This window comes from Elaeis guineensis, chromosome 9, assembly GCF_000442705.2.
Source record: "Elaeis guineensis isolate ETL-2024a chromosome 9, EG11, whole genome shotgun sequence".
NCBI classification, from domain to species: domain Eukaryota; kingdom Viridiplantae; phylum Streptophyta; class Magnoliopsida; order Arecales; family Arecaceae; genus Elaeis; species Elaeis guineensis.
Window position 1 is genome coordinate 19,944,694 of NC_026001.2, and position 21,056 is coordinate 19,965,749.

At 32.9% G+C, this 21,056-nt stretch overlaps 1 protein-coding gene across 2 annotated transcripts in view; it reads right to left on the bottom strand.

Moving 5' to 3' along the window:
• Positions 1 to 2,500: 2,500 nt before the first annotated feature.
• LOC105051354 (uncharacterized) overlaps positions 2,501 to 21,056 on the bottom strand; it is a 50,439-nt gene continuing 31,883 nt past the window's right edge. The window contains exons 1-8 of one of the 2 annotated variants that reach the window (XM_029266540.2): positions 12,314 to 12,473; positions 11,912 to 11,996; positions 7,008 to 7,355; positions 4,899 to 5,126; positions 4,440 to 4,794; positions 4,227 to 4,351; positions 3,921 to 4,056; positions 2,501 to 2,971 (exon numbers count right to left, since the gene is read on the bottom strand). In XM_029266540.2, the coding sequence (XP_029122373.1) occupies positions 2,732 to 2,971; positions 3,921 to 4,056; positions 4,227 to 4,351; positions 4,440 to 4,794; positions 4,899 to 5,126; positions 7,008 to 7,351 (1,428 nt within the window). In that variant the 5' untranslated portion in view covers positions 7,352 to 7,355; positions 11,912 to 11,996; positions 12,314 to 12,473 and the 3' untranslated portion in view covers positions 2,501 to 2,731. Of the gene's footprint in view, positions 2,972 to 3,920; positions 4,057 to 4,226; positions 4,352 to 4,439; positions 4,795 to 4,898; positions 5,127 to 7,007; positions 7,356 to 11,911; positions 11,997 to 12,313; positions 12,474 to 21,056 lie in introns of those variants that run through there. The other variant, XM_073243514.1, reaches the window with a different exon arrangement.

Genomic DNA, 21,056 nt, shown 5'->3' on the forward strand with positions numbered 1-21,056 from the left:
AAGACTAGTCAAAGTAATGATCAATATATATATAACCACCCTCTAGGTGACCTCTCACTTCTTCCCACTAGAAGAGGGAGAAGAAGAATGCCAGCGAGAAGAACAGTGTTGAAGCAACACAAGGAAGCTCTCGAACTGAGGAGTTTCCACCACCACCACCACCACCACCACTGCCAGGGGTTGGTGGTGGTGTAGGGCCATCGGCCGCCATCACCAATGGACCCATGGAAGCCACCAACAGAAGGACGAGGAAGCCAATGGCAAGAGATGAAAATCTGGTCCCAGCCATCTCCAAAGCAAGTAGAAGAGAAGGTTTCGTTTGTGTGAGATGAAGGCACTCCTCTCCCCTTTTAATATGCATGAGGAGCGAAGTTCCAGAAGTTGACGACGTGGTCAAGGTGTTCAAGGGTCCCACACACGCCAAATTCAGCAAATAGGAAGTTGCCAAGAAAGCATAGAAAATATGACTTTTCGCTTAATTGGCTCATTTGCTTCGAACCCTTCGGGCAGCTGCCCAATGCTGCCCGTTGCCCAAAGAATAATATGCATCGGTTTGGTTGGGAATGGGGTCCGAGAGAGGCCGAAGTAGAGGTAGTGGTTGGGAGTTGGACCTAGGGAGGGCAGAAATGGACAAAAATTCTCCTAAATTACCAAGAAAGAAAAGACCTCAGGTTTTTTGGTCTTCCAAAAGATTAAAAGCAAGCCAGGCCCCACAGGGTGGTAGGTTTATACTTTGCTAAAGAGGAAGGTATGCATGGTTTCTTGCGTAATAGGCATCCCAAAGTCTAGCAAGCTTGGGCGATGTACTACCGAATCCCGGATTATACAATCTAATTCTAGGACTACAGAAAATAATGTGATATGAAACCATTTAACAAAAGAGGTGGACGATATAGATGGTCAATTAGAAAGTTGAGGAAGACACTCAATTGGCAGCTGCACGGAAGGAACTTGTCATCGAATGTCAGAGATATTCATCGCACGAAAGTTCTTGAGATTATGTTTGGCGGTAATAGATGTTGACGCAGGGCTTGACCAGGCCAGGCAGCCTTTTCACTCTCCTTCAAAGAACTACTCACAACGGTATCAAATTGTCATAACAATGACAGACTTAATGTTAAGAAATAGAATTATTTGATTATGTCAATGTTTGTAATATATATATATATATATATATATTATATATATAATATATATATATATATATAGAATTAAGGATGATGAAGTAGCAATAAGGATGACTTTAACACGGTTTTTTACTTTTTTTTTTTTTTTTTGCCCTCTTTTTTTTTCAAGAAAGGGTTTAGGTGTTTGAGGTTCACACGCACCCCGGGTTCCAACAGGGAAATGGGTCATAAGCACGACAGCACTGCTTTTCAGAGAAAACGACAATCATAAGATGGTCAATAACAACCACGACAGAACTATTTTTCAGAGAAAATGACAATAATAAGAGCTAAACAACACGTTTGAATTCTAATTTCATATCTTTAATATCAGGATAGACGTTTGAGACCGCCTTTCCTTTCGAGAAGCTAATTTTTTAAAATATGATTATTGGTGGACCATGAAAGAAATAGCTTATATTTAATTGAATATATATATATATATATATATATAATATTTATTAAATCCTTAATACAATAAAAAAAATCTAATGCTACCATACATATTATTATTATTTGTAAATAAAAAATTATGATTATTAAGTATACTTTTGGATATATATCGTAATGGAGGATTCAACATGTTATGATGGACAGAATATTTATTTCACCCATGGATCTTTTAATGGCTTAAAAGTATTTTTAGAAATAAACCTCCAATCTCTATCTCATGCATGAATTTTTGACCTTTCCATAAAACATGGAAACTGCATTCCTATGAAAACATGATTTTTCAATCTCTCGTTTAAAAATTCCAATCAAATAAGGAAGATTTTTCCACTTTTTATTGGCCACATTTTTTTCCCCATCACTTCCCCGGAACCAAAACCAAGTCCATAGGGTGGACCAACGTGCTGCTGATAAATCCTGCTTTAAATATGAAGTCCTGCTAATAATTCAGTTAGTCCCTCCGATTTGATTAGGCTTGAACACGATTGAGCCAACGGGCGAGAAAGCTAAAGCCTACATGATAACATCTCCTTGAGAGTCACAATAACCATTCGGGCAACCAAATGATACTTCACAACAGATATAATGGGGTGGGGGGGTGTGGATTGTGGAGGGGGGAGAGAGAGAGAGACAATGATCTAAAACCAACCAAACAAAGATCAGAATTACAATTTCAAACATAACCCAGCATTAAACATAAGCAAGCAAACGTTGCCAACGTCATTAGCACAACCTGGTGATGAATTATTGGCATCTGTATTGCCAAGTTTTGTCATCCATTAGGGCAAAAGCTTGGGAATCAATTGCCAAATGGATGTCACATTTATAAAAATTTGATAATTGTTCTGCATAATCTATTGAGATGTAAAATTGCACCCATCAGCAGTCCACCTAACATGAGCTGTCATTCCTAAAAATATCAAATCCAACTGTACTAATAATTCAATAAAAACATATTAGGGTATCATTACTAGAAAACGATGTATGCTTGTCAACAGAAGTTTTGCAGCACAAAAGCCTATCATAAAAAGAGCACTAAACCATGCCTGTATCCGTCTCAGCTAATCAAAACTGCGACTGCACTTATCGAAGTTGAGGTATCTCAAATATTGAGATTAAAGGCCGAAGAAACCAAGCTCACTGGCTTTCTCCTTCTCAAATGTCTCGAAGTACTGATATATGATTGTCACAGCAAGCAGGATACCAGTTCCAGAACCAATGGCCCCCATGAAATCAGCCAGAACTGTTAATGCACCAATGCACATGCCACCAAAAGCTGCTGCAGTAGGGATGTACCTATTCAATTCCTTCTGTAAATTTGACTCCCGATGACCAGGCATCACCATTTGTTGTTCCTGCAAAATAGGCAAAATTTAGATACCCCATTGGCAATACAGTTACCGGTATGTTATATATTTAAGAGTATCCGGTTAGTGAATTATTACAGCATAAAATTTATATAATTTACAGTCCTCAGTCCTTATCTATAAAACACTAAAATGGCCATAATACAAAAATACAAGCCCAAGAAAAAAACCTAATTTAAGATTTCCATCACCACGATGGTAAATGGTAATCCCATAGGGTTTAAGACAATTGTTGGGCACCATTGCTAATATAATCAGAAATTGGTTTAGCCTGTAACTAGGCAGTTAGATGGGAGTCCGGACAAGAAGAACCTGCAATGTTAAAGAAGAACCTATTCAAAGTGTTAGGAAAATATTAGGTTCGTCCATCAAGGGAAACTGTGCCAACAAGTTGTTCCCCGGCTGAATCTTGGAAATAAACTTAGCACTATCACCAAGTTCCAGTCTCATGAAGAATAAGGAAGCAAGGAATCCATTTTTATCATGGTTTTTGTTCAGACAGGTCAAAGTTCAGGCTTAAACATCACCAACATACTGCTAGTCAAATGGATAGAAATGCATATTTACCCAGTGTAGCTTTTCTCACAAATCTAGAGGAAACTGCCCAGTTAGTTACTAAAAAATCTGTTTTCTGTCACTTGTTTTGCACCTCTCTTGTTCCTTGTTTTACATTACATTGAAACTTTACTTTCATCTTTCCCTCTCCAAACCCAAATACTAAACCTCTTTCCCTTCAGGCATCAACCCAGTCTTCTCCGACTCCCTACCTACAGCCAAACCTAACCTATGTCTGAACATTGTCAAATATCCTTTTGTTCACATACCCACACATATGACCTCCAAATAATTTACTAACCAACCAACAAAATTTGCACAATCTAATTTATGTGTACTAATTCAATGCAATGGATGACAACCAAAGCAAAAAAAACTGTACCTTCAGCTGCTTGGCCACATCTCTTGCTGATGATCCAGAGACTTCTATCCAAGTCTTTGAGAAAAGTGCACAAGCTGAGAGCATAAATACTATATAGAAAAGTGCGTGGAATGGATTTGCCGCCATATCTGCCAAGCTGCATAGTTGGCACCAAAGGTTAAGATAGTAAGCAACTGTAGATGAGAAAACAGAAATAATAAGATTATGCACATTTCATGCACATATATGCGGGTACACTTGTGCGATCACACATGCGCGCGCACGCACAGAGAGAGAGAGAGAGATGAACTGTAACTTTTTAATCACCTTGATGGTGCTGTGATGTAGTAAGCCAGACCACCTACAGGGACGGATTGACCGGAATACTCGGATTCTTTCCACTTACCCAGCAGATTTACAAGGAAATTGCCACTGTACCTCCTGTACAATAACTGCCCAGGAATCAAAAGGAATTAGATATTTTCGGATAAAAAAAAAAAGGTCAGCATGGTTTGACGGTTCTGTGTCTCCTTTGAATACCTGGGAGATAAAATACAGGTTAGAAACAAGTGCTGAGTGTAAAATGATGGGCATATTAGATGTGTAAAACAGCTTAATTGGGTAGGATCCTTGTTGTCCACGGGCATTCTTTGACCTCACAGGCAGCACCACACGGAACCCTTGGAAATAGATAACAATGAGGAAGACCAAAACTGTGGCAAGCAAATTGGTCACGTTTGGAAGATTTTGACGATAGAAAGCCTCACGAAGTGCACGGACTTTATCAGTTCGAGTTATCAGTAAATGGAACAAAGCAATGACAGCACCTTCAAATTCAGCACCACGCCCACTGTTAATGGTTGTGGGGCTAAATGCCTTCCAGATAATATTTTCACTGCAAGAGACATCAAGAGAGAGAGATTTTGTACAAGAGGAGGTAAGAATGATAAATAAAAAATTAAGAAGTAAGAATGATAAATGAAAAAATCATGAACTTACCATATATTGGTGGCAATGAATAAAGAAATACCAGATCCCAGACCATAGCCCTTCTGGAGAAGTTCATCTAGACATATAACAATGATACCAGCAAAGAAAAGTTGAAGTATAATGAGAATTGCATTTCCAGTTCCTAACTGGCTGACACTACCATACATTCCAGATAGGACATATGCAACTGCCTCCCCGATGGCAATCAAGATGCCAAGTAACTTTTGTGCACCATTTCTGAAAATTAAATATAAAAACTAATATCAGGTCAACTACATATTCGACTTGCTTTGACGATGGATTGCATCTCATTGCCTGTAAATCAAGGATATTTTATACATAATGATGGAAACAAGACTCAATGACAACTTACTCTGTAAAGGTAACATGTTTGAAAGCAACAAACGCAAGCAATAAACAATCATACATTATTTGCTTTTCTTATTAGTGATACGAGGCACTCATTATTATTCATTTTTAATATATCTGGGTTTTCCATCAGCAAGTGATCATATAAAACAAATGAGATATATATTTTCAGGAAATACACATGCTTCATAGAAACATGACCTGTTGTATGGCCTCTTACTTATGCTCATGCACAAGGGTTCATGCATCCACCTCATTGAGTGCATTCTAAACTTGACATAATCATCACTCAACATATTTTAATTCAGTCGACAAAAACTCTTTACAGGAATTATAGCATAAGCCCAATAAAGTAAATTCCTTTGCAAAAAGTTCTGTTTCACAAGCATTGTAAACATTTATGCATACTAGCAAATTGGAACATGCAATGCATGTTAATGTAAAAGATATTACCTACCAAAAGAAAAGAAAAAAGACATATTTGTAATACAGAAAACAGGAAGTAAAAATAAAAGACATTAAAAAAAAATAAAGCACAAAAAAATTAAAATATGAAATAATATAGAGAAAAAATAAAACATAAACATACAAACAAAGGAAACAAAAGTAAACAAGTTTTAAATATAGGTTTAGCTTGCAAAAGAAAAAAATTTAAAAAAAATTCAACTTTTCACGTTTATCAACATCATTGTGTTCATAGTCACTCTATATCATATTCCAGAATTAGTAAATGGATGAGGTTTAGACACTAGTCAGGTAACATCATTGTCACACTACCCCTTGAGAACCGTGTCCAATTCGAAATGAAACGCCTCTAATAAGTGGATGTGTCCTAAAAATTGCTGCCTACCAAAGTAAAATTAATTTCCTACATTTTAGTACAAATGTCAATGATCAGAACTAAGACATATTTGGCAGTGATTGCAAGGGGATAGCAGCATCTACTCATGCTACCTAGGTTGTAACTAGTTCCCTTCTAACAACTTAGAAGACCATGGTACATACCACATTTTCTCATTTGCTTCCTTAGTTGTTGGGGATTAACGGTGGAAGCCTAGTTTATCTGGAAAGAGTTCAACAAGAAGAGATGATGTCTGGGAACAATTCTATAGGAAATAAAGATGGAAACAGATTTGTTTCCAAGGTGAGAATAATTTTTCAGTGGGTAAAGGTATTCTAAAATTAATATAGAAGAAGGGCTTTTTGGTCAGAAAGGTTAACACGCAAAATCTGACAGGGAATATTCTGATATTCACAATTCCCTTTTCATTAGATAGTACACATAATACAAAGTTATGCATGTTTAACATGGTAGGGTTCCAATATTACATCCATATAGTTGCCTGATAAAGGAGAAAGTGTCTCTTGTATGGCAGCTTTAGATGTCCATGTAAGCCAAGGGAAATTGAGAAAGGTTTTTCCTTTTCTTTCCTCATATGTTTTCCAAGATGAAGCGTGCTTTAAATGTGGAATTGCTTTTTCTAAAAGACAACAAAACAAACCAAAACCTGCTTGCAAGAGGGTAATGGCATTTCATATTTAACCTACAGGGAATACTAGTTTTAACTTTAGAAACAGCTTATACAAACTTTTGCATCACTGATTCATTAACTGAATTCCTTTGGGCATTAATGTCTAACTGCTGCAGTATCATTATTCAATTTTATCATTGATTTGTGCAAAATACAAAAAATTAAAGAACAGGTGCGTTCGATGATAATGACAAACATTTCTGTAGTCAGCACTTACAAAAGAGCACGATCCTCTCGAACGCTGTTGTCCACTTCAATGATCTTCGATCCAACCAAGAGTTGCATAACCAGTCCAGAAGTTACAATTGGAGTGATTCCTAGCTCCATGACAGTTCCACGGTTTGATGCAAGAATAACACGCATCCAGTAAAAAGGATCTGCTCCAGTAGTTGAGTGTATGCCATATAGAGGAAGTTGACTGCAAACCAGAAAAATGAAAAGAGAGATCACAGTGTAGATCACTTTTTCTCTGAATGGAATTTTCCTGTCAGCATTTTGAACTTCAGGCAAGAATGCCAGAAAAGGTCTAACAAGATGAAGCACTCTAAACCCTCCAGCCATTTTCCTGCACACAGAAAAGAATAACTGATATCCATAATAGTAATTGGTTGAAAGCCACAACCACTGGTTTCATTTTGTAACCACTTCATGAAGTACAAACAAACAGGGAAGAATTACTGGAGAAAATACCTCGTCAAAGAAAGAGGATATAAAGCGAGACTAAGTAAGGTCAGAGATATTAAGATTGGCTAACAGACAAGTTTGCAAGAAGATGAGAAAAATTAGATGTATTGGTTTTAAAGAAGGACAAAAAACCCAACACCACCCCCCCCCCCCCCAAAACAAAAAAAAGAAGAAATATAACTGCAAGCAAAAAAAGAATTCCCTCCTGTAAAATCTGTCTACCATATCATTTCGTTGCTAATGGATAAGTTGTATATTCTCCTCAATTCTGCATTTAATAAAAGGCTAAAATACCAAAATCAACTTTGACCGATATGTCTGGAAGATCTGTTATTGCTGGCATGGTTACTATAGACCTATACTATATCCTAAACTAGTGGCTGCAGTTGAAGGATTTGGATCGATCCTGTAATGGCAAACACTCAGATTTAATTGACAGATGACTGTCATGCATTTTTTGAACTTATACACATAAATACATGTATGAAACCAATAATATGCATTAATATGAAAATACGTAGATATCTTGGACTTCATAAGAAAAGAGGAAAAAAAAGCAAAGAAGCAAAACACTATAGCAACCAGGTGATTGGGCCCTACTCTCAGGCATTGGATGTCCGTGGAGAAACGATTCAAGATGCTCTCACATGCCAATTCTCATGGTTCCTATCTAGAAGCTTCCTATAGTTAGCGAGATGGCTCATGGCTGATCTGGGAGTTTCCAGAGGGCAAGTGATAGAGTGAGAGATAGAGATTGGAAGAAATGATCAGAGAAAAAGGGGGGGGGGGGGGAGAGGAGAGAAAAGAGAAAGCTACCGAGAGATAGGTTAAAGAAGAGAGATCATGAGAGAAGTAGACAAATAGGAAGCATCGACCAAAGAACATGGAAGAAGGACAAGAGCGAGGGAAAGAAGGGGAAAGGAAAGACTAAGAAAAAGGGAAGGAGGTAGAGAATCAAGGAGAACAAGAAAGAGGGGAACTTTTCCATCACCATTTTTTATTGCCGTCTATGTCAGATAGATTTATTTTCTCTGCAATTGTTTTCTTCTCTTTCAACTGTGGTGGCTTATGATTTTCAAATATGAACTTTACCAGATGACAGTGCCCTGCATCTATGTTAATTGAATAACAGGACCAACAATCAATATAGATAGTAAATATAATACACACACATACATTTACATATACATGTATATATAGATACATATATACATATACATACATACATATATGCATGCATGTATGTATGTATGTATGCATGTGTGTGTGTGTGTGTGTGTGTGTGGAGAGAGAGAAAGAGAGAGAGTTGGACTTGGCTACACTCAACTGGATCTCCGCTTAGATTTGGTCAGGTCTATATTGGACAATAAGGGTACCATATCAATAATCCAAGTCATTGGATGTGATCTACCATCTCTAAACTACTTATATTGGAGACCCCTACCCCATGCATTAAGTAGTCAAAAAAATATGTATTGTTTTGTGTTATTTAAACTGTCTAACTTTTTTGACCACTTGATGCATAGATAATGGGTCTCCAAATCTAATAATTTTTGGTGTATAAGCAATTTAGATATAGTAGCTCACATCCAACAGCTTGGATTATTGATGTGGGGCAATCCTAATTGAATCTAAGTGGACATCTACTCAAGTGTAGCTAAGTTTAGCCATACACATACACAAACATATCCAATGGCTCGGATCATAAATGTGGGACCACCCTAACCAGATCTGAGTGGAGATTCACTCATGCATGCATACATACGTACGTACATACATACATACAATATGAAAATGAGTAAAAGCTTGCACTGAGAATAGATGAAGCCATTAATAGGGATGATTGGCATAGAAGGATTCACAATGATGACCTAAAACTGATGGGATAAACTACATTTAGTGGCTATGATCATATCAAGTTACTAAAGCAAATCATTGAGAAATAAGAACTTTGAAAAAAAAAATATAGTGGTGAATCGGGAGATTGGGAAAAGTAGCATGAAAACTAAGATCAACAAATGACTTTCTTTGTCCTTATTAAAATTTCAATTATGTACATGAGCTTAGAAGTTAACTCATTATATTTATTTATGTCTGTCTACATGACATACAAATATACATAATACACACATAGATACAAGCTTATGTGAACAGAAACATCTTAATATATACATGCATGCATGCATGCATGCATGCGCAAATATGCATATACATACATACGTATATAAATGTATATGCATGTAGGTATGTATGTATGTACGTTATATATATACAAATATGTATGTATGTATGTATGTACATCTTCATATATACATACATATATGTATGCATGCATGCATGCACAAATATGCACATGTATGCGCGCACGCACGCGCGTGGGTGGGTGGGCGGGCGTGCTTGGCCACATTTAATTAAATTTGAAGGCAAATTGGCTTTTAATGATTACTAGCTGGGCCTCAAATTCCACCAACTACAGCCAAGTGTACCTGTGCCTTTGAGTATGTATAAATGTGTTTATAACATACATTTTCACTTAAAAGAATTAAAACAGTTAGGCTAGTATCATTTTGCCAAGATTGAAGGTTTGATCCTACCCACACAAAACCAATAATGTGCTTATTAAATTAAGGAGTCACATGATTATGATCTACAGTATTTCTGAAAGCAAAGAACCATGTGCTTTGAAGGTCTCTTATCTATACATGTTTATAGGCAGAAAAAAATACATTCATACCAAAAAGAAAAGCTCAAACATGCCGGAAAATTAGTGAATGATCAATCGGTTTAATAGCTAAGCATGCAAAAACTAAATATTCGATACATAAAATTGTTTCAGAAAACAATTTTTGACATTTTGAAGAAAGGAAGCTCTACATTAACATTGCTACAAGGCTGATAAAGACAAGCAGACAAATAATGAATGCAGAAAGGGAAAAAGAGAATAGAAATGAAAATCAAAAAGATTAACTCGTATAATCATCAGCAGAAATAAGCTAATATCTACCCAAACCATGTGACATGCATGCATATTGCATTGATCTTGATAGATTGGTCAGGGAGTCTACCATGAAAAAAATGCTAAGAATCATTATTTACTATAAGGTTTAATTATTATTTTAAAAAAAAATATTCCAAACCATTTTCTGTACTTTTTAGAAGAGATGCAGAAGAGAAAAATGGATAAAAAAAAGCTAGTATCCTTGTGAACTAAAAAAGATTTGTAATGAAAAATAATTTTAAATTATTCTTTTTTTGTGTTAATTGGCTCAACCCATCCACATGTAACAGAAAATTGAAGAACAAAAGATTCTAAAGCTAACAAGTTGTAGAACAACTCCAACCATGTCTCCTGCAACATACAATGAAATTCTACAGAAAGGCCCCATTCACAACGCCTAGATTCTACATGCATAAAGAGACCATAAACAAAGGAAAATCCATGATAACACTGAAGCAAGGTCCAAAATCTTGGTTTCCGTTTCAAGTTCAAGTAGAGCCATTGAGTTTCGGTTGCAGAATTTTCTGTAGTTTGCTACAGTTTGTTTCTTTAGTTTAGAGCTTAAATCCTGCGTAGGTTGTATTTTGATATTCCAAATTAAGAGAGCAACAGAGAGAAAGCAGAATGTATTACTCCAAGGCATTGAACTGACAGACTGCAAACATGTGAAATTACATACATACATAGTTATATTGCTTGCATACACAAAGAAATGGACACACTTAAACATGTCTCTGTGCATACATATGCACATGCAAGCATACCCAGATTAAGAGGAGCATTAACAGAGAAAGTAGAATCTATTACTCCAAGACATCAAAGTGAAAGAGTGCAAACATTTAAAATTTCATATTTGCATACTTATATTGCACGCATATGCACACAAATGCACACACTTAAACATGCGTCTCTATGAATGCTTGCATGTAATCATGCACATGCATGCACCCCTGCATACAAATGCACGTGAGCATGCACCTGGAAGCACATGTAGAGGTATATACACACATATATCGGTGGCAAAGTTTTAACATAATGGCACTTTATCATACAGCGATCCATGAAAAACATGAATTCACTAGTTTCTCAGATAAACTTAACTAATCTTCAATCAGCATAGAAAATAAATTCGATAAATCAAATAAGACCATGTCAACTTCAACTAAATAATTTTATTTCAAGAGATTTTGGTCCAAGATGAATATTCAACTGACTTCTTAAATTAGGAAGCGATAATAATGTCCTAATGTGATATTTATATCTGACGGATCAGATTAATCAGTTGCGACTAGATCAATAAGAAGTCTAATAGATATTACAATAACCAAGAAACATACCGCGACCAACGAATCAGCACATAAATCTGATTGATAAAATAGCAAACAGCAGAGCCACAGATTGAGAAGAAGAACTTTATTGCCCCAAAGAAAAGGTTTTACCTTGCCCTTTTATATTTCTTCTACTTTTGTTTTCCTCTCCGTTCTCACACAAGACCTGATTAAATCCAGAGATCTATATCGCCACCTGTATGGAAAAAAATAAAAGGTGGACAAGAAAGAAAAAGAAGATCAATAACCAAATAATTCAATTTCCCAGAAAAATAACCAAAACTTTAAATCCCCAAAAACTGTTTTCTCAACAAACAAACAAGCGATCGGAAGTTGTAATCTCAAAACAAATGAAAGAAACAAGAAATCATCGAGATGAGTGCCTAAATTTTTAGGGTTTGGGATTAGATTTAGCTCTTGATGAGACTCGACCTTACGAGTACCCTTTCCCGTTCAAATCTTAAATAAATACAGATAGAGGTGAGAGCAGAGAGACAGAGAGAGGTAACCGACCATAGAAGGAGAATCTGAGGCCGGATTTGGTCGGGGATGAGGTCGGATCTGATCGAAGCTACAAGACAGGAGAGGGAGTAGCGAGATAAAGGTTTCAGCTCCAGTTGGGGATCGGGGGGCTAATTCTAGGGCTCGCAATCGGCAAATGGCGACCCGTTTGCCACGACTCGGACCGGGCACGAGATATCGTTGCGGTTCCGGAACGATTCAAGTTTGAGGCGGTTTGACCCGTCTACACGACATGATCCCTTTTAATTATCCAACTCAGACCTATATTTTGCTGGATGAGTTTTTTTTTTTTTTTTTTTTTTTTTTTTTTTTTTTTTTAGATAACTCATTTTTAACTTGTAATTAAGAAAGAAAACAAATGAATATTCATCTGATGATCTGCCCCTTTTTTTTTTTTTTTTTTTGAGAATAGATGATGTTGATGATGTGCCCATTTTAATCTGCTAGTGGTATTCATCAACATTTTCTTTTAATGGCATAGGTATGTTTAAATAAAAAATATCTCTTAGTTATCAAAATTTTTTATTATCTATTGTTTATATAATTTGATAAACATAATCTAAACTTTATGGAATAGGAATGGAAAGATTGTAGCCTTCTTGAAAACCTCATAATTAAAAATATTTTTTAAACAAATAAATAAAAAAATTAAATAAATTTTTATCTCTTATTTCAAACCATACATATCTTCTTACCCACCCTTCATACCAACACCCTCTCCCCCCAAAACAACCCAAAAAATAAAAAATAAAAAATAAAAATCAAGCATATCTCAAACTTGGCCTTTTATGTAGCTATATAAATTCATCCTACATAGGTTACATGACATCTAATAAACACAACATTAGGAGTTGCAATTTATATATAATATATGATGTCGAGATGATTATCATTTTAAAGTAGATTGGTTGAACATTGTTTAAACATAAGCAAAAAATAATGATCCTTCTAAGTTTAGCAATATGGAGAAGATGTAAAAATAGAATATATTTTTCTTCATATAAAGTTGTTAGGATATTATATAAATATATTGAAAAAAAATTTGGACCATAAATTGATACATATGTTATCACACATAAGAGTTTATTAAGAAGGAATAATCACGAGAAAATTTTCAAACTATTTAGAAATTTTTAATTTCATCATAAACTTTAATTTAGTGCAATCAGGTTATCCAACTTTCAAATAAATTTAATTGCTATAAATTTAATCTAGCCACCACTATAGAATTATTAGGTGAGATCATGTAATAGGCTTATGTGGTAGAAGAGGTTGATTTGAAAAAAATCCTATAGTCATTCTTTTACCTTTTCTCTCCTCTTTCAAATAGGATTTTATTTTTCTAAATCCATCTCTCTTTTTCATCCGGTGATTGGAGATCAGCTTCGGCTGCAAAGACTTACATTAATCGAAAGGTATTTACATTAGTGTGAGAAAAAGAGAAAGAGAGAGTTAGAAGAGATGGTAACTAGAAAAATTGAAAGATTTTTACAAAAGTCCTCGCTGTCTAACATAGACTCGACTAAAAATTATGAAGGTTTTAATCAGTGCAATTATGATCTTGTATCTAAATTATGGACTTCATAGAGTATGATGATCTTGGATGAAAGTTTAAAGATAGTCAAAATTATTAGATGAGTGTGATCGGTATCTTGAATTTATATTTTTAATTTTTTAAATATTAGATTTGCTATTATGAATTGTTTAATTGTAAGAATTTTGGTAGATATTAATTGGGGTTAGAATGATTACTAAGATATTTCATATAGATTGATCCTGAAATAAGGGGTCGAGCCAAAGCAAATTTGTTTGAAAAAAAAGATGAAGCAAGAGACTTAAAAGCCAATGTAAAACTATTATTTGTTATCATTGGAAGGTATATAGTAGAAAGTTTTAGTTCAAAAGAACACATAGTAGAGCTAAAAAAAGACAATCAGCTTATTAGGAGAGGTAGAGAATTTAAAAAGACAAGCTAGTGACATTAAAGATAAAGTAGCAAGGATGAAAGCAGAATATGCTGCATTGAGGAGGCACTTGCAAAACATATTGTAAAAAAAAATTATAATCATTCCAATCATATTTTTATAAATTCTGCTAACAATATGATCATGATCTGAGTGACCGTAATATATGTAATTATGTAATAATTTTGAAAGAGATAATAATAGAGAGGACAAACTAGTAGATTAAGTGTTTAGAAATCACCTTTGTAATTAATGTTATGCATGAAATGTTGAATGTAATACTTTATATTTGATATTTGCATCTCTTATTTATGTTTATTTTATTCTAATTTGTGCTCAATCAATATTATAAATAGGTTGGTTCATAGATAATACCTATATTGGATAGCAGGTTTCAATCTCCTACTATTAATTAAGTTGTGTATCATAAAATTATATATCATAAACTTTTAAAATAGTGGACTCTGTTAATAAAATTGTATATCATATTGTGCCACTGCTAAGCTCAAATTGTATATACCGAAACTATTGTTATCTGAAATAGTCAACAAATATTTTGTGAAGTAAAGATCAATCTCTTCTTTAAATATTGTATTGCATATACAATTAATATTATGGAGTTGTAAACCAAGCCATTATTTGAACAAATTGAACTTACATTGAATGCAATTTATCAAGCTATTGTTTCAACTAATATCGTATTGTTACATAAAGTCCAAAATAGAAAACTTCAAAAGAAGCACAACTTGTAAACTTGAACAAGTTGTACATTGTCTTAAAACATGTATGCTCATGAACAAAAAAGATCAACTTTATAAGCAAGTGTTAGTGAACATTTCTGGACAAGTTGATACATATGCTATTGAGTTTCTTCCTTAGCACAAGTGCCAGTGCACCTAAAATATTATGAATCCTCTATTATGCCATCAAGTAATCTGAAGAAATAGAACATGCTTTAAATATTATTTAGACATTAACAAACAACAAACAAACTATTAAACATGGTGAAGTAGGGATCCAATTCAGCCATAATGAAGCATGAATCTCTTGTGATGTTTATAAGTACAGTGCAACCACAGTGAAATAACAATCATTTGTAATGTAATCAAATACAATGTAGCTATAGCAAAGCAACAACCCTTTGTAATATTCACAACTATAAGGCAGCTATTCTAAAGCCTTTGACTTGTTTCATAACATAATTTTAATATAGCCATAGGTGAAACTATTACATGGACTATTTTAATGTTAGTTCTTCTAAACATTTGAAATATACTTTGAAACTAGTAATTTCAGTAGATACAAGTATCTAAAATTAAAACATTAAAATAGATACAAGCATTACTACTGATATTGCGTATTAAACAATGGGTAGAAATATCTAAAGTCACTGCACCAATCCTGAAGTATTATACCAAAGAGCAAATATCCATGGTTACATTATAAATTAAAAGTTGACAATGCATTAAAATAAAGATACAAACATCTATAGCTACTGCATCAGTCTCGAAATAATACGCCCAAAATATTGTGCCAAAGAACAAAGTATTGTGCCAAAGTTGACTATACTTTGAACTTATAAATCATTGAACTAACATTACAAGAGCACTAAAATTTATATTATTTGAATATTGAACTAACATTGTCTAAATATTTAATATTGAATACAATTGATTGAACATTAAAATATATAAAAAGTTATTATATTAGAACTAAATATCGAACCCTTAATATATTATTCTACGAATACAAACTAACAAAATCTAACATGCACCTCAAGTAAGTAAAAAACAACCCTTGATCTAGATAACCAAAAATACTATTCTAGATACAGATTGCTTTTGCAATAACATCTAATATTCATATATTTTTTTAATCCTCAAACTGATCAAACAATGACACTAACTTTTATTATTCTTTCTCTTTCTGACATCTATACGAGCTCTTAACGGACTCATAGTAACCTGATTTGTACTTCTTCTATATAAATATCTCATCCTACTTGATCCTTATAAATATAATCAATATTAAAATTAGTTATGTAAATTATATAAATCAATATTAATTAAAATCTTAGCAAAAATTCTTTCTAATATCTAGTGAGACATATAGCCCATAATCCTTAGGCTTTTTTTCCTTAGTCTTTTCTTTTTATTGGTAGCTTATCTCACCTTTGTATAGTGGCTCCATTGGATATAATTTAGTATAAAAAAAGTAAACTTTATCATGTTTGCACTAAGTCAAACAGAATATTAGAGAGATAGCAAAGTTGTTGTTATAACCTGATTTTTACTTGGCCTACTGTTAGATCTTTTTGGTAGTAGATAATGAGTTGGATTAATTGTTGATGAATCACTTCTATTGGGATATCCTTGGTTATTATGGCATGCTTGGAAGTATGTCTAATAGGTTATTTGTCTTCTATATCTCGAAAACTTATGAGGGTTCTTAGACTCCTTATGTGGTCTTTTGTTTTATTTTTTTTAGGTCTACCTAGTATTATTCTTATTGATAGAGGTTGCACTATCTTTGCACCAATCCTAGACTATAACTTTTCCTCATCGACATGTTGAAGGACAAACTCATAGCATCTTCTCCATGCATCATTGATATAACACTCTGAAATATAATTCTCCACAATATCATACTTATGCCATATTGTAGATATGGCATGACTGCATGGTATGCATATTAAGTTCCATAGATACTTATATATATTCAATATAAGTTTTATCATTTCTCTATGCTGACCATCTTATACATAATCTCTATTTTTTTATTTTTATTGAAAAGATACACTCTACAGAATAATGTTAGGACTTTATCTACATACGGCTTCTTCACTATATCATGTAACTTTTTATAAGATAAACTTTTTGTGTCATGGATGTCATAATAAGCCACAACCCCTCCAACATGTTTAATGCCTCTACACTTATTGACAAAATTGCCACCATGATGTACAACCATGGTTATAGAGTCCATTTTGTATGATATATAGAAAAGATTATATTTCATACAATATTATTATTAAAAAAAAATTAACAAAATCTATGAAGTAGCCATAAAGAGTTTTTTAAAATAGCATTAGCTATAAATAAAGAGTCTACTAACAACAATATCTAGATCTATGAAGCAAGATGGTTGTTATCTTACTTATTTGGCTTCACTAAGGCACTTATCTTATTGTAGTAAGGTACCCTATCTTGTTGTAATAAGATACAAAGCTAAAAATAAATGAGTTTCATTAACTAGTGAATACTTTCTTATTTTCAAAAAACTAGATGGCTGCAGCAAGAGATACGACAATTGTTATCATTAAATAATAAAGCTTTGAGATTATGTGGAGTACCCTATCTAGAGATCAAATTTTAAATAGTAACAAAAATTAGAGACAATATCTTGGGACATATTTGACTATATAACAAAGCTTTGACAAAATTTGGGACCATAAAAGAGATGACATCTTGATACCCATTCTTCTACATAATAAAGCTTTAACAAAGCTTTGGGACTATATATAGCTAGAACAATAAAAAAAGGGTCACTTTTTGCTCAAAATCACTATCAATATTTGATGTTCAGTCAATTCTTTATTGAAGTAAGAATTTCAGAATGAAAGGATTAAGAATTATAGAAAAAATCTAAATTAAATCTTAGTAAGTAAAACCTCATATAAGATAAAAAATTACTTTCATCATCGAAACAAAGGACTGATCACCTCACACCACCATTTCTTGCCAAAGGAAAAATCATCATTTTCATAGATATTGTCAGTATTGAGTTGTTGAAAATTAGATAGAAATTAGAATTCAAGGTCTAAACTAAAGAAGGATGAAAATGAGGAACAAAATCTTATCGATATCAATTTTTTCTACTATATTAACCTATCATATGACCTCACATGACAACTCTATAACGATAGTCAAACTGAATTTATAGCCAGAGTTCGAATTAAACTTATTTAAAAGTTAGATGACCTGATGCATTAAATTAAAGTTCAAGATAAAAGTAAAAATCTCTAATTATTTTGATTTTTTAATGATTAAGCCTATTAAAAATAATCAACTTTCAGCCGACTAAGCAATTTATCATCATTATCATTTTATCTTATTTTTGTCTTGTGGGTCCATCTGGATGCAACTAAGTATTGATAAAGTATCTTAAAAATTTTAATTTTATTATCTTTATGAGGTGGTCTTATTAGGTATAATATAGTAATATGTTAAAACTTTTTAAATATCTTTTTATTTTCTTCATTAATATCTTTCTACTTGCTACTCCTTCTATTATGTTTTATGCAATTATAAGAGTAAATTATGGATTATGGCTACTGGAGAATCTCTTGATTTTATATTTGAAAATTTATAAGGATAAATAGTTATATGAGAGGAGAATCTAGATTAGATTCAGTTAGACCTGATCAAAATAATGGAAAGAAAGAGTAGATGCAATGAAGGCCAAAACAAGCATGCATGCGTGTACACACAAGCCCACATATATAAATAGAGTAGGTGGAGGATAAAAGAAAAGAATTAAAGGAGTTCTGGAGAAAGTTCTTATAGAAAAAAAGGAGCTAATTCTAAAATTAAGTAATTAGCAACTGACAACTTATTTGCAGGCATAATTTAGGTCCAAGTTTAATAACAATAAGTTTAGCGATGGACCCAGCTAGCCTAAAATGATCCCTATAATTAATAAACCTAAGCTCAGGCTTTACTTGGTTGGACTCTTCTTTTTTTTTTTTTTGATAAACTTATTTTTTTAATTTATATTTTAGGAATAAAAAAATATTTAGATGATATGCACTTATTTAACTATTAGTAGTACCTATTTCATGTTTTCCTTTAAGGATTTTGATGCTATACTAGTATTTAAATAAGTGATATTCTCCTTATTATTAGTAATATTTTTATTATGAATTGTTTATATAACTTAATAAGTATGATTTAAATTTTATGAGATGGACTATTAAATGGGCCACATCAATATGAACAGAAAAGTTTCAATAATGAAAATGCTATAACTTAGAAATTCTAAAGCAAATAAATAAAAGAATCATATAAATGCTCTATCTCTTTTCTCTTTCAAATCATGCATATCTTCTTATTAAAAAATAAGAAAAAAAGAAAAAAAAAATCAAGCACATCTCAAACGCTTAGGATTTGTTTGGTTGATGAGAATAAGAGGGGGCAAAGTGTGGTCAATAAGAAAATGAAAGAACCTCTCTTATTTAATTAGAGTTTTCAAAAGAGAAAGATTGAAAAATAATATTCTTTTGGAAATAACCTTCATATGTTTCACAACAAAGAAAAATCCATATAGGATATGAAGTTTGATCTTTCCATGTGAAGAAAATTGAAATTTTTTTTTCCAAAAGTGCCATTAAATCATGAATAGAATGGGATCTTTAGATCTTCCTAATTAAGAATATAATTGGTATTTTATGCAACTTTTCTAGGAAAGTAAATGCTCAATTAAGTATAAGATACTTTGGAATGTGTCTCATTTTCATGATCAACCAAATATGTTAAAATCACTTCCCAGACATCATATTCCTAGCAATCAACTTGTCAGGATAAATACTCAAATGAGAAAATTTTCTTTCCGCGAACCAAATAAGCCCTTAACCTTTTATATTACTATTCAATCTCATCCTATGAAAATAAGAAATACAAATTAATAAGCCCATACCTTAGGAGATATATGATGCCAAGTTGATTATTGTTCTCAAGTAGACTGGTGGATTTGCTTGACCATGACTTGAGCAAAAATATCAATCCCTCTAAGCTCAACAAAATATTTATTTTTGAAAATATAAATATCTTTAAAAAGGTTATAAAATTTTAGATATATTTTTATTTTATATATAACTATTAGGATATCAGATATTAAAAAAAATATTTAATATTGCATCATAAGTTGTTGTAGATACTATCAGACATAAAAGTTTGTTAAAGAAAACTATCTTTTTGCAAATGAAAAAGTTAGTAGTTATAAAATTTTGTTGCCTTTTTATCTTTTTTTGTCTCATAGACCAAGCTAGATATAAATAAGTAATGATAAAGCAACTCAAAAAGTTAAAGTTTATTATCCTTTAGTATAGGAATGAGTAAGAACTTTATCAAATAAGTTTTTAAGAAGAGAAACATAAATATATATATACAACAATACTTCCTATCTAAAAGCAAAAAATAGATACCATGAAGTGTAGAACTACCTAGAACATCTGATGAAGGCAACATCTGTTGGATTTTGGGATTTAATGCATGCAATGTGTTTCAAAAATTTTATTTTTTAAATATTGTAGTGAAGAATAAAATTAAAATAATTTTAATCTTAATTTTGCATGCATAAAAATATAAAACACATGATCTATTTCATATGCTGAAATTGATATATGCTAAAATTCAGATTGTGATCAGATCATATACCTATTTCGCAATCTCTTTCTTCAAAATTGGATCTGGAAGAAAAGAAGCTCTCTCTTAGCCGCACAAGTGTTCAGACTCTATGAATATCTACTCGAGATCAGTCTGGAATAGTCTTCTTTAATCTAAATTTTGATTCTCCAAAATTTAGCCTGCTGAATCTGAACGAAACATGGATCATGATCAATATTGATCTTTCTCTTTGATCTTTTTCTTCTCCTCTTCTCTAAAATTTTTCTTTGCTATGTACTGCTATCAGATTTAAAAATTAGCAAGGAAGAAGCACCAAACTCCTTTGGGCATGAAACTCCTTGGACATGCGTCCCAAGGAAGGGGTGT